The sequence below is a fragment of the Schistocerca americana genome, chromosome 5 (assembly GCF_021461395.2).
Source record: "Schistocerca americana isolate TAMUIC-IGC-003095 chromosome 5, iqSchAmer2.1, whole genome shotgun sequence".
Classification (NCBI taxonomy): Eukaryota; Metazoa; Arthropoda; class Insecta; order Orthoptera; family Acrididae; genus Schistocerca; species Schistocerca americana.
The window spans coordinates 607,900,140-607,916,718 of record NC_060123.1 but is presented as its reverse complement, the minus strand read 5'-3'; the positions used below and the strand labels follow the sequence as shown (position 1 = coordinate 607,916,718).

The 16,579-nt window shown below is 43.5% G+C and overlaps 1 protein-coding gene across 1 annotated transcript in view; it reads right to left on the bottom strand.

The window, feature by feature from the left end:
* Positions 1-8,259: 8,259 nt before the first annotated feature.
* LOC124616582 (zinc finger protein Gfi-1b-like) overlaps positions 8,260-16,579 on the bottom strand; it is a 34,334-nt gene continuing 26,014 nt past the window's right edge. Inside the window, exon 2 of the mRNA XM_047144903.1 lies at positions 8,260-8,450. Within this exon, the coding sequence (XP_047000859.1) occupies positions 8,260-8,450 (191 nt within the window). The remainder of the gene's footprint in view (positions 8,451-16,579) is intronic.

Genomic DNA, 16,579 nt, shown 5'->3' with positions numbered 1-16,579 from the left:
TGCAATGGTACAAGGAGAATGTGGGCAGAGGTTTCTGAGAAATTTGTGTGTGTGTGTGTTCTATAATCATTAATATTGGTTATTAAAGGTAGAACACAGGATTTCTAACATACTTCCCTCAAGTATTCACCTACACTTTTACACTTCTTTACATACAGTACCCTTGTGTATGAAATTCGATAGTTATATCTGATAAGTTTCCAAATGTCCCTAACTGTGAAACGAGAACCATTAACATCATTATAAGTCAGTTTCTCATAACTGTGCTCATAATGCCCTGGGCTGATGCTCTGTGTCTCAGAAGAACGTTGTAATGTTCATTTGCCTTCAAGCAATTACCACCGAACAATACTTAGACTACGTGTTTTAGAATAGAGTGAATAACTTAGGCAAAAGACTTAAATGAATCTTCAGACAATAAGAAAAAAATTCGTACGACGTTAGAACAAATAATGAGTTCTTCCCTCAAATCTTAACATGATAGATTTGGTGAACTCACTCTCGAAAAGATATTTTCCGTATTAACCGCTATTAGAAGCTCATCTTGAATACAGCAATCACACAATGATGTTTACATACTATGTCACAAACTTTTAAATTTTCTGTGACATCTGGCTGAGATTTATACTGTGGAAGATATTAAATGTTTGCTTATTTCTCATTTGTCAATGACATCTGAGCAAGATACACATTATGTCACGAAGGAGTGGAATGAAACCATTAGGAAAAGACTATACATGATCTTGATCGCGTCATTTTCAAATGGGCTTAAAATTCGAACCGGATATACCAAAACAAATATTTTTGTACCAATGTCCCTGTCTGAAGAAAAAGGTGAACTATGGTCTACCATCTCTCCGATGTTGCGATCAATAGAGATTGAACATTAGTTCACTTGTAAGATGACACGATAGAGGCGTAGCTCATTGAGTGGATCAAAGCAAGAAATTATGGGATTTTGCGTTGGTCGGGAAGTGTTCCCGGATGGTCGAAGTAGCTAAGCCGACCGCTCGCCATAAGCGAGAGAGCCAGTTTCGAATCCCGGTCGGGCACAAATTTTCCCTTGTCGCCACTGGATTTATTTCAACGCCCGACTGCAGCTGATGTCGGAATTTCTCTTTCGTCGTATGTATGTATGGCTGAAGGTTCGTGAATGGTGTCTGTTCTCTTGGACATACACGTGAGACTTGTGTCTCATGTGATCCTGTTGGGTGTACGACAGTGAAATGGCTGTCCATGTAGTGTGCTGTCATGATTGTGTTTTATGATGAGAGGACGTAGAGGATGAAATAACCTAGTTTACTATCCACATCCGGTAGACGAATCACCATCAACAGTGTCACATAGCTATCTTGACCGCACGGGACACCTCAGAGTGGTTTGGCTTCTAATCCGGGAAATTACTGCATAATCTGATAGTCAGGAACTCTACGCCAGCACTTATAAACACCTCGCAGGCCATATAGTCGCTGTGGAAATTCCTTCCACCATCAGCACTCGAAAAGCCCTCCTTCGACGCGAGAGCTACCGCTCAGCACTGTGCTAGCGACTTCGGCTGCGGAGGTTCAAATGGTTCAAATGACTCTGAGCACTATGGGACTTAACATCTGAGGTCATCAGTCCCATAGAACTTAGAACTACTTTATTATGGAAGGTCTTGGGAACTTAAGCATCGGTCTATGTTTGGATCCAACACCAAAACCTCCAGATATCAAACACTCAGATCGGTACCAAAAGTTGTGTGTCGGTAGAGTGTCAACCAAAACACTGATTTAGTTCGTGCTACGTGTTGTCGTCCAGAAGAACCATAGATTGTAACCAAAAGTAACACCAGAACCACGGAGCACAGTAAAAGTATAACTGTGTGCGGCAGGCCTGCAGATTTCTCGTAGAGGAGTTGGCAGAGCGTGAATTCGTGGTTTTAAAGGTCCTGCGTTCAAACCCCACTACTGACAACTTTTTTTTTAACTGTTTACGCATGAAACCGTTACATGGGAGAACATTTTCCTGACATGTAAAACGACTTTTCGGAGTTTGTAGCAATGTTCTTTTGCCAGTCTGCTTTCGTTTCGTTAGTTGAAAGTAGCAAACCTATGAAGAACAATTGTATAGGTAGGTGTGTATTCTGTTGGACGTGTACAACAGAACAGACTCCACTCGTAATGAAGCAGCTAGTGCATTTATAATTTCACAGAATAAACATAAACAGTCGGAACAGTAGACTAAAGAAACAATTGCTCCACACGTGCGGTAGTGTTAATAGTCCCATACAACACTTCCACGTATAATACAGTAAAAAATAATTGTCATCATTGGGGTATAAACCCAGGGTCTTTGGTACGATGATCTAACGCTAACTTCCCCACGGAACCTATACCTATTAGGTACTCACAGTTATGTCTTTCCTGTGCTTTGTAGGTCTGGTGTTACTCTTAATTAATGTTTACACCCCTCCGTCTGGACGACAGCACACAGTTCGAACTAAATTGGTGTTTTCGTTGATACTCTGTCTACAGGCAACGTTTGGTACCGGTCTGAGTGTCTGACAACTGGAGGTTTGGGTGTTAGTGGCTCGTGTGGTAGATCTCCTGGAACGGTAGCTGAGTGGTCAGCGCGAGGGAATGTCATACCTAACGGCCCGGGTTCGATTTCCGGTTGGGTCATTGATTTTCTCCGCTCAAGTAATGGGTGTTGTGCTGTCCTTATCACCGTCATTTCATCCCCATCGATACGCAAGTCATCGAAGTGGCGTCAACTCGAAAGACGTGCACGAGGCGAACGGCCTACCCGACGGGAGGCCCCAGTCACACACTGAATCTCCTGGAATAATGAGGTGCGTGGAATGAGAGTCAGTGCCAATAATATAAAAAATTTGTAGATTATTCAATAGCTCCTAACAGGGAGGTAGACTTTAATACCCACTCTTTTCTCCCCAAAGCACTCTATTTTTGTGGACTATCTTCCTCTCCTGCTCTCTGATCCACTCTAAAATGTGCACTGCGTGGAAAAGACTGAAGGAGACCCATTCTAGACCAGTTGCTGGAAGGTGATGAGGAAAGACGAAAGCGCCGAGTCAGCAAGGGACACGATGGCAGCCTGCGAGACGGCTGAACAACGAAAGGTGTGCGGACGGGAGCGGTGAGACGCCTAAGGCGACGGAATAAATGAAGGGGTTGTTACGGGGAATAGGGTGGAGGGGGTTGCAACCCCTGGCGCGCCGGCATCGTCGGGTAACGCGACGCGGCCGCCAAAATCTTTCCGCCCCCGCAGGCCGTGAACGCATTGCGGAGTTCCTGCAGCGGGGCCGGGGTTGCCGCCTAAACGAGATTCCGTCCCCCGCCTCCGGCCCCTCGCGCTGCTAGCGAGCTGACATCGGAAACCGCCTCCGAAGTATCCGGCGAGAATCTTGAGCGAGGAGTGCTTTCAGCAGCACGCCGGGGGGCGGAGCGGGGGCAGAGCGAGGCGTAACCCGAGACGGCCGCCGCTCGCTTCTTAGGGAACACCGGGGGCCGCGTGTTTGCGTCGCAGGCGGCGGAGTGCCTGTCCTGGCGTATCCACAACCGCCAAGTCTGCCGACTTTGCTGTGGGGGTCCGTATGAAAGAAAATAAGCTAATCAGCAAAAGCTTTGAAGAGACCGTGCTGATAAAGAAGCTTGAAACGTCGTAAGCCTGAACTTTTTTCCCTTGTTGCAATGTCAGTTCCTCATGAGCCGGCAGCAGTGATATGGTCGCTCTTCGGTGTACATGTTTTAAAACACAAAAGTGGTATAAGAACATTGAGAGGTGATAAACGATGATACTAAAAGAACGGTGATGTGGACTCGGTGGGGTTGACTTGGTATGGTGAGCTGTTTGGAGATGATGAGTTGCTGAGGAATGTTGATGGTGTCGGTTCTTCTTTGATTTCCACCTCAAGGTAACGGGTAAATGGGAAAAAATTGTAATTTAGAGTGGACGAAGGATAAGAATAAGTAGTGGACATAGGAGCCACAGGTATGGGAGAAAAGTTAGGAGTTGCAATTTGTGAGGGTTGTGGAGATGGGGGTGGTGGTGGGGAGTGGAACAGGGAGAGAAGATACTAGTTGTGGTACGAGGTACTCTCCGCCACGCACCGTCTGGTGGATTGCGGAGTATGTATGTAGATGTAGATGTAGATATTTCTACCTACGTTGCATATAAATGACACAAGGAACTGGCAGCCAGAGTGGCTTGATGGAGTATTCGTGGAGGCTCAATTCGATGGATACTTTGAAGGACATCGGTAGTGAAAATGGCAATGTCTTTAGTGGTGGGAGGAGAACGTAGGGAGTTGCTTGTGTTGTCTCAGCATGATCGGCGAACAAAGGTGTATCTCAAAAATACTGCCTGTAAGAAGCGATAGGATGACAGCACATATGGTAAGACATTAGGTAACAACAAAAATTCAAGTGGTTCAAATGGCTCTGAGCACTATGGGACTCAGTTGCTGTGGTCATAAGTCCCCTAGAACTTAGAACTACTTAAACCTAACTACCCTAAGGACAGCACACAACACCCAGCCATCACGAGGCAGAGAAAATCTCTGACCCCGCCGGGAATCGAACCCGGGAACCCGGGCGTGGGAAGCGCGAACGCTACGGCACGACCACGAGATGCGGGCTAGGTAATAACGTGTGTGGTGCTATAAGGAGATGTCGAGGGAAATAACAGTAGGAGAAGACATATGTCGCAATACATGAGTCAAAAAATGAAGAACGTTGGGTGCAAGAGCAAATCAGAAGCGAAGACATTGGCACAGAGAGGAAGTCGTGGCGGGCCGCATCAAACCACGCGGAATAGCGATAACACAAATACATAATGAGTTTTAAAAAAAAGCACTTCATCGTTTCACAATCTGGTGACTGTATATAGCAGACGTACTTGCTCTTCTGGGAAAGTCTTGTGTTACTGACGCATCGGAGATGTCCAGGTAACAGTTGACCAGCTGCAGTTACGATGTAAGGTGAACACCCTTGTCTAGCCGTGGTCGCCAGTGCGTAGTAAGTGCCATAGTGGTACCATGGTGGACCATTCGAATTACTAGGGGCGGAACAATCTTTGCTCGCCAATATTTGGTCGACACAGGGAGTGTGAAACTTCTGACGACTGGATTCTTCGCCAAGATTGGAAACTAAATCTAAATCTTTCCCCAGTGACTCGTTTTGTGAGACCATAAGACGCTATTGATGTTGAACCGTCCATCTGGTGGGGATGTTAAGTTTGGCAACTTATGTGCTAGCCTTTCTTTCCATTCTCACGCATACTGGTAAGTTAATATAAACCCTCAATGGAGACGGACACAGACTTGACACTTCGCAAAGGGCGTGATAAAAGCAACACAGAAACCAATTCCGATCGGACTTGGACCAACGTGGTAGTGCGGGATTCTACTACTGTCTGTCATTAACACATATTTCCTTATTCCGCGACTGACACTTTTAATGTTAGAGTGTCAAAGGGAGCAGTAGGCTCAGGTAAGAACACTTTTATGGCTAGTATTAGCATGATTAGGAAGCTGCCAGCACTGTGTAACAAACAGTTACAAGTAGAAGTTCACTGACGAAGGTATACTTCTCGTACAATGTTAAAAATCACAGGAGAATCTGATGAAAATGATAAACTCAAGGAGCCAATCGAAATTTTAAAATGAGTTGTAATCTGAAAACTAAGCAAGTTTAGGCAGCTATTGCGTCACTGATAGTGACGTAGTAGACTTCCCGAATTAGAAGAGTGCAATAAGTTATTAAATATTATATTTCTCAATTGAAATTCATTATCACTAATGATTAATGTGAGCATTCACGCATTTCTCCTTAACGACAAAGTTGTTGCGAATTCATTCAACAATGAAAACACTCGTAGATATTGTACTGTTCAGTAATCTCGTTCAGTTCTTATACCACTTTCACATTCTCTGTATGTAACGAGAAAAAGGTATACGAACTGTGAACCCTCTCTGTAAAGCAGGTACCAGTTACATGAAACAAAAAAATAGCGACCCTCAGGTGCCGACGGGATGTCAAGATATCTCTTGAATAAATATGGAGCTATGGTGTTTGGCTGTAATTGAATCAAAGTCAAGTGAATTATTACCTGTTCATGTTTCAGAAACGTCTACCGATTTCTCCTTGTACATTGATACCAAGTAAAACTATAGATCTCTAAATATTAAAAAAATAATTTTGTACATAACATTGCACTATGCCGACAAACAATATATTACACCTGGAATCGGAATGATGGAGTTGGAGGAATGTCCGATATGGAACGAGCTAATGAAATGTGTGGCGACACTACACACACACACACACAAAGAGGTCAGTCTGACCGTCTACACACCTTGTTATCACAGGAACAATGACATACACAACTATTCACACATCTCCGATAAAATTCACTTCATTCGCATATGTAATTAATAACACTCACATCAAACAAATGTATCGTCTACATGTCATAAATATTTAAATAAATAATAGCTTATTATTTTCTTTGGTAACAAATTATCTGACTGTACGAAAAAGCCTAGTACAGTTTTAAAGAAATAATCGTCGACTTGCACTGAAAATTTCGCCGAAATCACGGTCTCCTACACCCAGTTCTCAAGGTACAGCTATCAGCTTTCGGAGCTACTTGAGTCATTTCATAAATCTAAATTTCTGTACCATCGAAGGTAGACTTTGGTAAATAATATTTTATTAACACATTACTTTGGTTTAGCAACAGTATCCGAAATACTTTGATATGTCTCAACAGCAAAACGGAAAGATTCTGGAACAAATTAATATTTTGGAATTTTTGTCGAATTTTAAAGATTATTTTACCCATACAGGATAGGTAAGGCTAAGTGACTGCAACGGCAGGTAATGCAGTAGTGAGAGCCAGTAAAAACACATTAAAGATTATTTTTATGTAGTAGGGATGACACATCCAGCTGTATTTGCAGGTCTTATTTTATTTGCAATCGATTTAGTTGTTGCATTACATCATCTTCAGATCCGTCTGTTATACCAGGCGATTATGGGAATACATGCTAATCATCATTATACATCTCAAAGAAGCTACTGTGATAATTACCCGTATACACACCATCGCCTAGTGTTAGAGATGAGCCTCAAGATGGAATAAACTAACACTGACATCGATTGCAAATAAAATAAGACGTACAAACAAAGCTAGAGGTATCATCAGCACTGCTTACAGATGTTGTAACAGGTCTTCCCATGACCTGTCGGAAGGTCGGTGTACGGAAATTGGGTAATTAACGATTATTTTATTTCGTGAAACCGGCCTCGAACGAATATACATTTATATCTCACGTTGTCCTTCAGTAACAAAATGTGTAGTGTTTTACTTTCTGTAATTTATCGCATTACCACTGAAGTACGAGAATGTCCTTGCATGCACTAAAACTGCTACAAATCTGAACAGGCTGTATAAGTCAGAGAAGGTGGTAAGCGGACCAGAAGCCAGTTTTGCGAAATAAAAGTACCGTTAATGAGAGACTGTCTGTTGTCATTTCTGCATTACGTGCACTTTGAAAGATGCAGCTGCCGAAGCAAATTAGAAAGACTTTAGTGGAAACGTGAGTTTTGAAGCTCAGTGTAAGAAATCTGCCCATCTTGAAATATACACGTCCCAGAATCTGTTTTGCTCCACAATTAAACAAGGTACACACTTCACTGTAGCTTCCGCATTCAGAAGAGAGAGTGTCGTCTTTGTTTGTCCACAGCGGTCGTGTCAACGTTAATATTTCGTACGTGAAGAAGCGCCGGCGTACGTTCTCCAGAGATGCTAGAAACACTGAGGTCGATTACAGAGGTTACCGAATACAAAGGTTCTATCATGCACACCAGTTGCCAGTGTTTCTCAGAGGATTCGAGGAGATACAGGTGTGGGAAGAGTTCTTTCGTACTGCCTTCGAGTTTCTTCCGAGCACCTTCTGCCTTCTGATGGCGTCGGCGGAACTGGAGCAGCCGCAGCCTCTGCTGGAGTCGGCACAGTATCTGTCGATCCCGGCAGTCTCTGCTGCTATACTGAGAGGTGTACACCTCGCAGATCAGACACGCCCCTCCGCTGCGAGTAGGAAGGCGGCGAGCTGGACTCTGGAGTCTTCTACTGGCGCGGCGGCACCGGGTGGTGTCCCGGCGGGGGCGAGAAGGCGGGGGCAGCGGAGGCGGCGGAGGCGGCGGTGGCGGGGGCGGCGGCGGCGGCGGGGGCGGCACCGCCGCAGAGCGGCCACTACGCCACCGGCCTCAGCTCCGTGTGCTGCGTCTCCTTGTGGCGGCGGAGGTCCACCTTTCGCTGGAAGGCGCGCCCGCACAGGTCGCAGGCGAACGGCTTGAAACCGGTGTGCTTGCGGCTGTGGGTGATGAGGTTCGAGGACTGACTGAACGCCTTGCCGCACACCTGGCATTTGTGCGGCTTCTCCCCTGCAAAATAAACAGAACAAAACGGGGTGGTGACAACTGGAGTGAGTCAACAGCGTGCTGCGACATCTGCGACAGGTGGACGTCTGGGCAAAAACAAACAGTGCAGCACGCGAAGCACGAAATGTACAGGGTTATTTGTAAGTACCCACAGGGTTTCAGGACACGACAGATAGGCAACCCAATGAAGCGCACCTTCCCAGGCGAGTGATGTCAGCGACTTCAACGAACTGCATTCACGTACTGACAGTTGTATCATAAATGGCTCCCATATGGGAGAGTTGCTCCGTCCAGTTTCATGTGTCATTTACGTCTAACAAGGGGAGGCCGCCAATTGTGAAATTCAGATTCGATTCATACTGCGCATAATAAAAGCTCATGGCGAGAGGTGTAATGTGGCAAAGAACCAAGATGCACTTCTCAGCCGTTGTCGAGAAAATCGACAGTTAAAAGAAACCGTTCTGGTGAAATACTCTCTACGATTAAAAATTTTCTACAGCGTCGTGGCGCAGCGGTAAGCGTTCGGGTTCGTAATCCGAAGGTCGCCGGATCGAATCTCGCGCCATGCAAACTTTTTTTTTTTTTTTTTTAGTATTTGTTTTTTGTAATTCAAATATATATATATATATATATATATATATATATATATATATATATATATATATATATATATATATATATAATTCCCGGCAATCAGTTGCAACAATTATGCATATAATAAATTGTTGAAAGCCGTTTGTCGTGGAAAAACTGGCGACTTCGAACATCATTATGTTTTCCGCAAACAAAGTTGTATTTCACAGATGTTATTAATTATCTTCATAATGTTATCCACGTATAGTTAACGGAAGACGTAGAAACGATATTCCGAAACGAATATGTATAGCGCAAGTCAAACGTTCGAATTAGAATAGAGACACCACGAAGACAAATTTGCTGTGGCAGGTATGAAATATAAACTCCGTTACTCGCTCGTTATACTTGAAGGACAGATGTTGAATGGGCCGAAACGAGCCGCCGCATAACAGCGTAGTTGCGTGCTAACTTCGAAAGAATGTAGATGCGGTCCCTAGCGCAACTTATAACATCGTCGAAAATCAGTGCGGACGGGAGAGCTTTGGTACACCCTGTTAAAAAAAAAAGGGAAAAATGGAGGCGGTACAATTGGAGAGCGATCCGCCTTCACCAACATACATAAGCAAAGGTCGCCGGATCGAATCTCGCGCCATATATATATATATATATATATATATATATATATATATATATATATATATATATATATATATATATACAGGGTGTTTCAAAAATGACCGGTATATTTGAAACGGCAATAAAAACTAAACGAGCAGCGATAGAAATACACCGTTTGTTGCAATATGCTTGGGACAACAGTACATTTTCAGGCAGACAAACTTTCGAAATTACAGTAGTTACAATTTTCAACAACAGATGGAGCTGCGGTCTGGGAAACTCTATAGTAAGATATTTTCCACATATCCACCATGCGTAGCAATAATATGGCGTAGTCTCTGAATGAAATTACCCGAAACCTTTGACAACGTGTCTGGCGGAATGGCTTCACATGCAGGTGAGATGTACTGCTTCAGCTGTTCAATTGTTTCTGGATTCTGGCGGTACACCTGGTCTTTCAAGTGTCCCCACAGAAAGAAGTCACAGGGGTTCATATCTGGCGAATAGGGAGGCCAATCCACGCCGCCTCCTGTATGTTTCGGATAGCCCAAAGCAATCACGCGATCATCGAAATATTCATTCAGGAAATTAAAGACGTCGGCCGTGCGATGTGGCCGGGCACCATCTTGCATAAACCACGAGGTGTTCGCAGTGTCGTCTAAGGCAGTTTGTACCGCCACAAATTCACGGAGAATGTCCAGATAGCGTGATGCAGTAATCGTTTCGGATCTGAAAAATGGGCCAATGATTCCTTTGGAAGAAATGGCGGCCCAGACCAGTACCTTTTGAGGATGCAGGGACGATGGGACTGCAACATGGGGCTTTTCGGTTCCCCATATCAGCCAGTTCTGTTTATTGACGAAGCCGTCCAGGTAAAAATAAGCTTCGTCAGTAAACCAAATGCTGCCCACATGCATATCGCCGTCATCAATCCTGTGCACTATATCGTTAGCGAATGTCTCTCGTGCAGCAATGGTAGCGGCGCTGATGGGTTGCCGCGTTTGAATTTTGTATGGATAGAGGTGTAAACCCTGGCGCATGAGACGATACGTGGACGTTGGCGTCATTTGGACCGCAGCTGCAACACGGCGAACGGAAACCCGAGGCCGCTGTTGGATCACCTGCTGCACTAGCTGCGCGTTGCCCTCTGTGGTTGCCGTACGCGGTCGCCCTACCTTTCCAGCACGTTCATCCGTCACGTTCCCAGTCCGTTGAAATTTTTCAAACAGATCCTTTATTGTATCGCTTTTCGGTCCTTTGGTTACATTAAACCTCCGTTGAAAACTTCGTCTTGTTGCAACAACACTGTGTTCTAGGCGGTGGAATTCCAACACCAGAAAAATCCTCTGTTCTAAGGAATAAACCATGTTGTCTACAGCACACTTGCACGTTGTGAACAGCACACGCTTACAGCAGAAAGACGACGTACAGAATGGCGCACCCACAGACTGCGTTGTCTTCTATATCTTTCACATCACTTGCAGCGCCATCTGTTGTTGAAAATTGTAACTACTGTAATTTCGCAAGTTTGTCCGCCTGAAAATGTACTGTTGTCCCAAGCATATTGTAACAAACGGTGTATTTCTATCGCTGCTCGTTTAGTTTTTATTGGCGTTTCAAATATACCGGTCATTTTTGAAACACCCTGTATATTTGAATTACAAAAAACTAGTAATAAAAAAAAAGTTGCATGGCGAGAGATTCGATCCGACGACCTTGGGATTACGAACCAGAGCGCTTACCGCTGCGCCACGACGCTGTAGAAAACTATTAATCGTAGAGAGTATTTCACCGCAACGGTTTCTTTTAACTGTCGATTTTCTCGACAACGGCTGAGAAGTGCATCTTGGTGCTTTGCCACATTGCACCTTTGGCCATGAGCTTTTATTATGCGCAGTATGAATCGAATCTGAATTTCACAATTGGCGGCCTCCCCTTGTAAGTCCTGCTGTTTCTTATCGATCATCTTCTGAAACCCCAGATACACGGTGACAATTATTGAACTATAAGAAATAAAATCGTCTAAACTTCTGAACAGTCTGCGGTAGGTCGTTGAAACTGCGCGGTTGGCTTCGAGACATGATGGGAATTAGTTTGCGCCTGGTTTGGCTTAGCCCACTTTCATTTGGATGGGTTCGTCAATAAGCAAAACTGGCGCATTTCGGGGACTGAGAATCCGCATTTCGCGATCGAGAAGCCTCTTCACCCTCAACTGTGTGGTGTGCAATGTCCAGTCACGGAATAATCGGTGCGATAGTCCTTGATGGCACGGTGACTACCGAACAGGTTTTGGAAGATGATTTCATCCCCATTATCGAAAGTGAGTTAATTTGGACAAGATGTGGTTCAAGCAAGGCGGAGCTTGACCACATAGAAGCAGAAGAGTGTTTGAAGTCCTGGAGAAGCACTTTGGGGAGCGCATTCTGGCTCTGGGGTACCCAGAGGCCACATGCATAGGCCTCGATTGCCCGCCATATTCTCCGGAGCTGAACACATATGACTCCTTTTTGTGAGGCTACAGTAAAGAGAAGATGTACTGCCGCGCGGGATTAGCCGAGCGGTCTGGGGCGCTGCAGTCATGGACTGTGCGGCTGATCCCGGCGGAGATTCGAGTCCTCCCTCGGGCATGGGTGTGTGTGTTTGTCCTTAGGATAATTTAGGTTAAGTAGTGTGAAAGCTTAGGGACTGATGACCTCTAATCCTCCCTCGGGCATGCGTGTGTGTGTTTGTCGTTACGATAATTTAGGTTAAGTAGCGTGTAAGCTTAAGGACTGATGACCTTAGCAGTTAAGTCCCATAAGATTTCACACACATTTTTAGAAGATGTACAGCCGTAACCCCAAAACCATTGTCGAGTTGAAAGCAGCTATTGAGGAGGTCATCAACAGCATCAATGTTCCGCCACTTCAGCAGGCTATACAGAATTTCGCTATTCGTCTGCGCCACATCATCGCCATTGATGCCAGGCATATCGAAGGTATCGTAACCCAAATCCGAATATCTGTGGTGACGTTTTCATGTTGAATAAAGTGTGTGCACGCCGTAGTTTGAAACTAATTAATGCTTTTTTTTTCAAATAGTTCAATAATTGTAATCCTGTATGTATCTTTTTCGTCTGTGTCCTGCTGTTTTCGATCGGTCATTTTCTGAAACCCCGGAGATAGTCACGAATAATGCTGTACACAACACAAGACATTAATGACAGTGTAAAGTGGAAGACCTAAAAGAGAGAGACAGGTAGTTAAGAAACATACTAGAACATTAGAAATTTGTAGCTTTTACAAATGACAAGATTTCTCGTCTGGAATATTATTAAAAGTGTTTATTCACAATCGTCAATTTCCGCGATTACGTCATGCTGATATGACAGCTTGCTACGAAGTGCGTCAATGCATAATCGTTCTTTTTAAGAAGACACTGTTCTAGTGTCAAGCATGTTTATAGTTTTTGTAACCATGATGAGACAGTATTTTTCATTAATATCCAAGGACGCAGCCTTTCATGTAATAATTGCTATCTAATTAATAATGTATACATCACTTCGGACGTGTCCAAAAGATTTAGCTTTAAAAATGCTTTCGCATTGAAACATTTTCATAAAACGTCCCCCCCCCCCCTTATGGTTTGAACTTCCAAAAACAGTGAAACCCGTATTTTTTATTTCTAACTGAGAAGCCAAATTTTGATTTTCGTAGATTTACCTTTAAAAGTGCTTTCATAATGAAATAGTTTCATAAAAAATCTCGTCCCATAGTTCACCACTTTAGAGGTTTAATTTGCAAAAACACTGAAACATATATTTTTTTAAAAATTTGTAATCGCGAAGTCAAATACCAATGTTCATAGAGGTAGTTTAAAAATATTTTATTAGTTCTTTATAATGAAATATATTCAAAAAAAGTTTTACTCGCTACTTCACCCCAATAGAGCTGAATTTTCAAAAGTGCTGAAACACATATATCTTTATTTCTGACCGAGAAACCAAATACCAATTTTCGTAGGTCTGTCTTCAAAATTGCCTTAATAGCGACATTTTCAAAAAATAGAAACTCCTCCATCCCCTATATCACCCCCTTAGGCTGAAATTTAGAAAAATCTCTTCTTAAGCGACGCCCGATTTGGGCTGGGTGGTGATGAGTCAATCAGTCATTCAGGAAATTGCCCTTTATTTATCAAGGTTAGAATGTACGAGGTAAATCAGAATGAACAGTTAATATTTTAGGAGGTGATAGTATAGACTAATTTCATAAAACATTCTATGTAAGAAGTCTCCAATTTCTACTGATTACAAGAATGCAGTTGTTAGAATGTAACCGAAATAAATACTCACAGTACGTGTTAGGCAAAGACAAAGGATTAAGTTTGATTTTGATAAGCTCCGACAGCAGTCCACTTCCGATTTCTCTTGGCAACGACATTTGTGCCTGTTGTGAGATCATCTTGGGTTAAATTTTATGATGGGAGCTCAATTCACAATCCGAACGATCAATTGGTCTCTTGCGTTTACTTTCTTCCAAACAGATAACACACATCATGATTTGAAAAGAGCAAAAATCACAGTCATCTTGAAACCATTTAAGCCAAATGGCGAACCGCCAAGCAACCAACCCACTGCTCTACTTCGACGAAATCTTGCAAAACCTGCCTACTGAACAGGCTAACTGTTACTGCATCGACCTTATTCTCTCACTGACAACTTTTATTTACTTACAGTTTTAGTACAAACAAAAGGCCTCGACTATGCGTACAGATCTAAGAACAGCTTACGATCCTGTGTTTAGACAAGGGTAATGTGAAAATTTTTACGAGTCATACCATGTTTAAAATTGTAAACCTTATCAGTGTTATGTTAAGCAATTGAAAGCTTGGAAATTCTAATGAGCACTAAGGTGAGCTCTTCACTCGGGCAGGCAAATGCCGGGATGGTTCCTTTGAAAGGGCACGGCCGATTTCCTTCCCCATCCTTCCATAACCCGGGCTTGCGCTCCGTCTCTCATGACCTCGTTGTCGATGGGACGTTAAACACCACTAACCTAACCCCTAACCTCTTCAGTTGGGCTAAGTAGTAGCCTTCCACAACTATCAGTGCTAGTCCCTCTTATGTTTTCCTTTCATGTAGCAGACGTGTCTAAGACAACATAAAGGGAATTTAGATATGCTGTGAGCCCCGAAAGGTCTGGGTGTTAATGTGTCTCTCTTGATCGAAGACCTACAAATTTTTGAAATACTTCCGTAATTGAATTTCACAGCTGAGTCCTGCCGAAACAGAAGTCACCAGTTTTAAGCTTAACGACGAGATCACCGACAAGGAAATAAAGATAATCGTCTTGATGTTGAAGCTCTTTTGCCTGTGTTTCCTTTAACAATAACTTATGATTTGACTGTGGTCCGCCTTTAGCAAAACACAATTTTTGTTTTTTGTTCCAGACATGTTTCACTGCAGTTGCAGCATCATCAGCGGTTTTTTTTATTGTTATGGCTGTCTTTACTGCTTAAATACATATAAATATTAGTTTATAAATCGTAATTATAGGTTTCTGAAGAGCACATAAAATTGTGTATTCATACCTTCTTACCACGTGTTAAGAAGGTATGAATACACAATTTTATGTGCTCTTCAAAAATCTGTAACAATTAAAATACCTTGGTTGTAGATAGGTGGCCAGAGAGCAGCAAATACAAGTGTTAGAGCACGGAGTCGTTTCTGATATCGCAGTATCTTGCAATACAGAGGGCGTCTGCAACCTCTTCCGCTGAGAATGACACCGCCGAGATACGTACGCGTGCCTGACGGGAGAGGTAAAGAGAAGAAGCGAGCGCGAGATGAAGGTCGCAGCGCACGCAGTACGCATGCCGAGTCGTTGCTAGGCAACCGCCAGTGTTTGTGGGCGGGACGGACGGTGCCACCAATCACGGCACGCCGTGGGCCGTGGGCCGCTCCGCGGAAGCCTGGGGACAGGCGAGCTGTGGGGAACTGCGCGAGGCAAATGAAGGCTAACTCCCCTCCTCCGTGTTTACAAACACCTCCACGTTTCTGAGATGAAGACAAAATTGCACGTTAGTTCACTGACTACTCGAATAAATTCTAGTGTCCGATACCACCCGTCGGCTTTGACCAATGACGTCATACGTGAGGCAAAGGTGCTGCAATGGACAATCTATGAATGGTACGGATCATACTCGTAAACAAACGACTATTATTTATGCACGAATTTCATTTAAACGGGTTGAAGATGACTGAAATAAATAAGAACACGCGAGCAATTACGAGCGTATGTTATATTTTCCACACTTACTGCAAAAACTATCTAAATAATGAACCGTCGAATAGCGGTTAAAGGCGCTACAGTCTGGAACCGCACGACCGCTACGGTCGCAGGTTCGAATCCTGCCTCGGGCATGGATGTATGTGATGTCCTTAGGTTAGTTAGGTTTAAGTAGTTCTACGTTCTAGGGGACTTATGACCACAGCAGTTGAGTCCCATAGTGCTCAGAGCCATTTGAACCATTTGAATAGTTGGAATCGGTAACTAGAAGCAACTTACGTAGGTCACTTCTAGTTACCGATTCCAATATTACTGTTTGGTGCGCAAAAATCTTATAACATATCAGAAACGTGCTTAAAAATGATCTTACTAGAGAACTACAGATTACGTCTAGACTTTCAAAAAACGAAAATCTTTACACACATTACTGCACACGCAAAGAAATAAAACGCAAAAATGACCAAACCTTGCAACCGATAGCTATACTACACAACAGTCACACCAGCTACAGGAGCTCCAAGTAACACTCAGTAAAATCGATACACCAGGAGTGACAGTAAAAATAAGAGAAGTGTAGCGGAAACATCGTGAAGGAAAACATAAAAATAGCTACATAAAAAGAAACTTACCACATATGAACTTCCAAAGGAGTCAAATATCGAGGCTGACAAG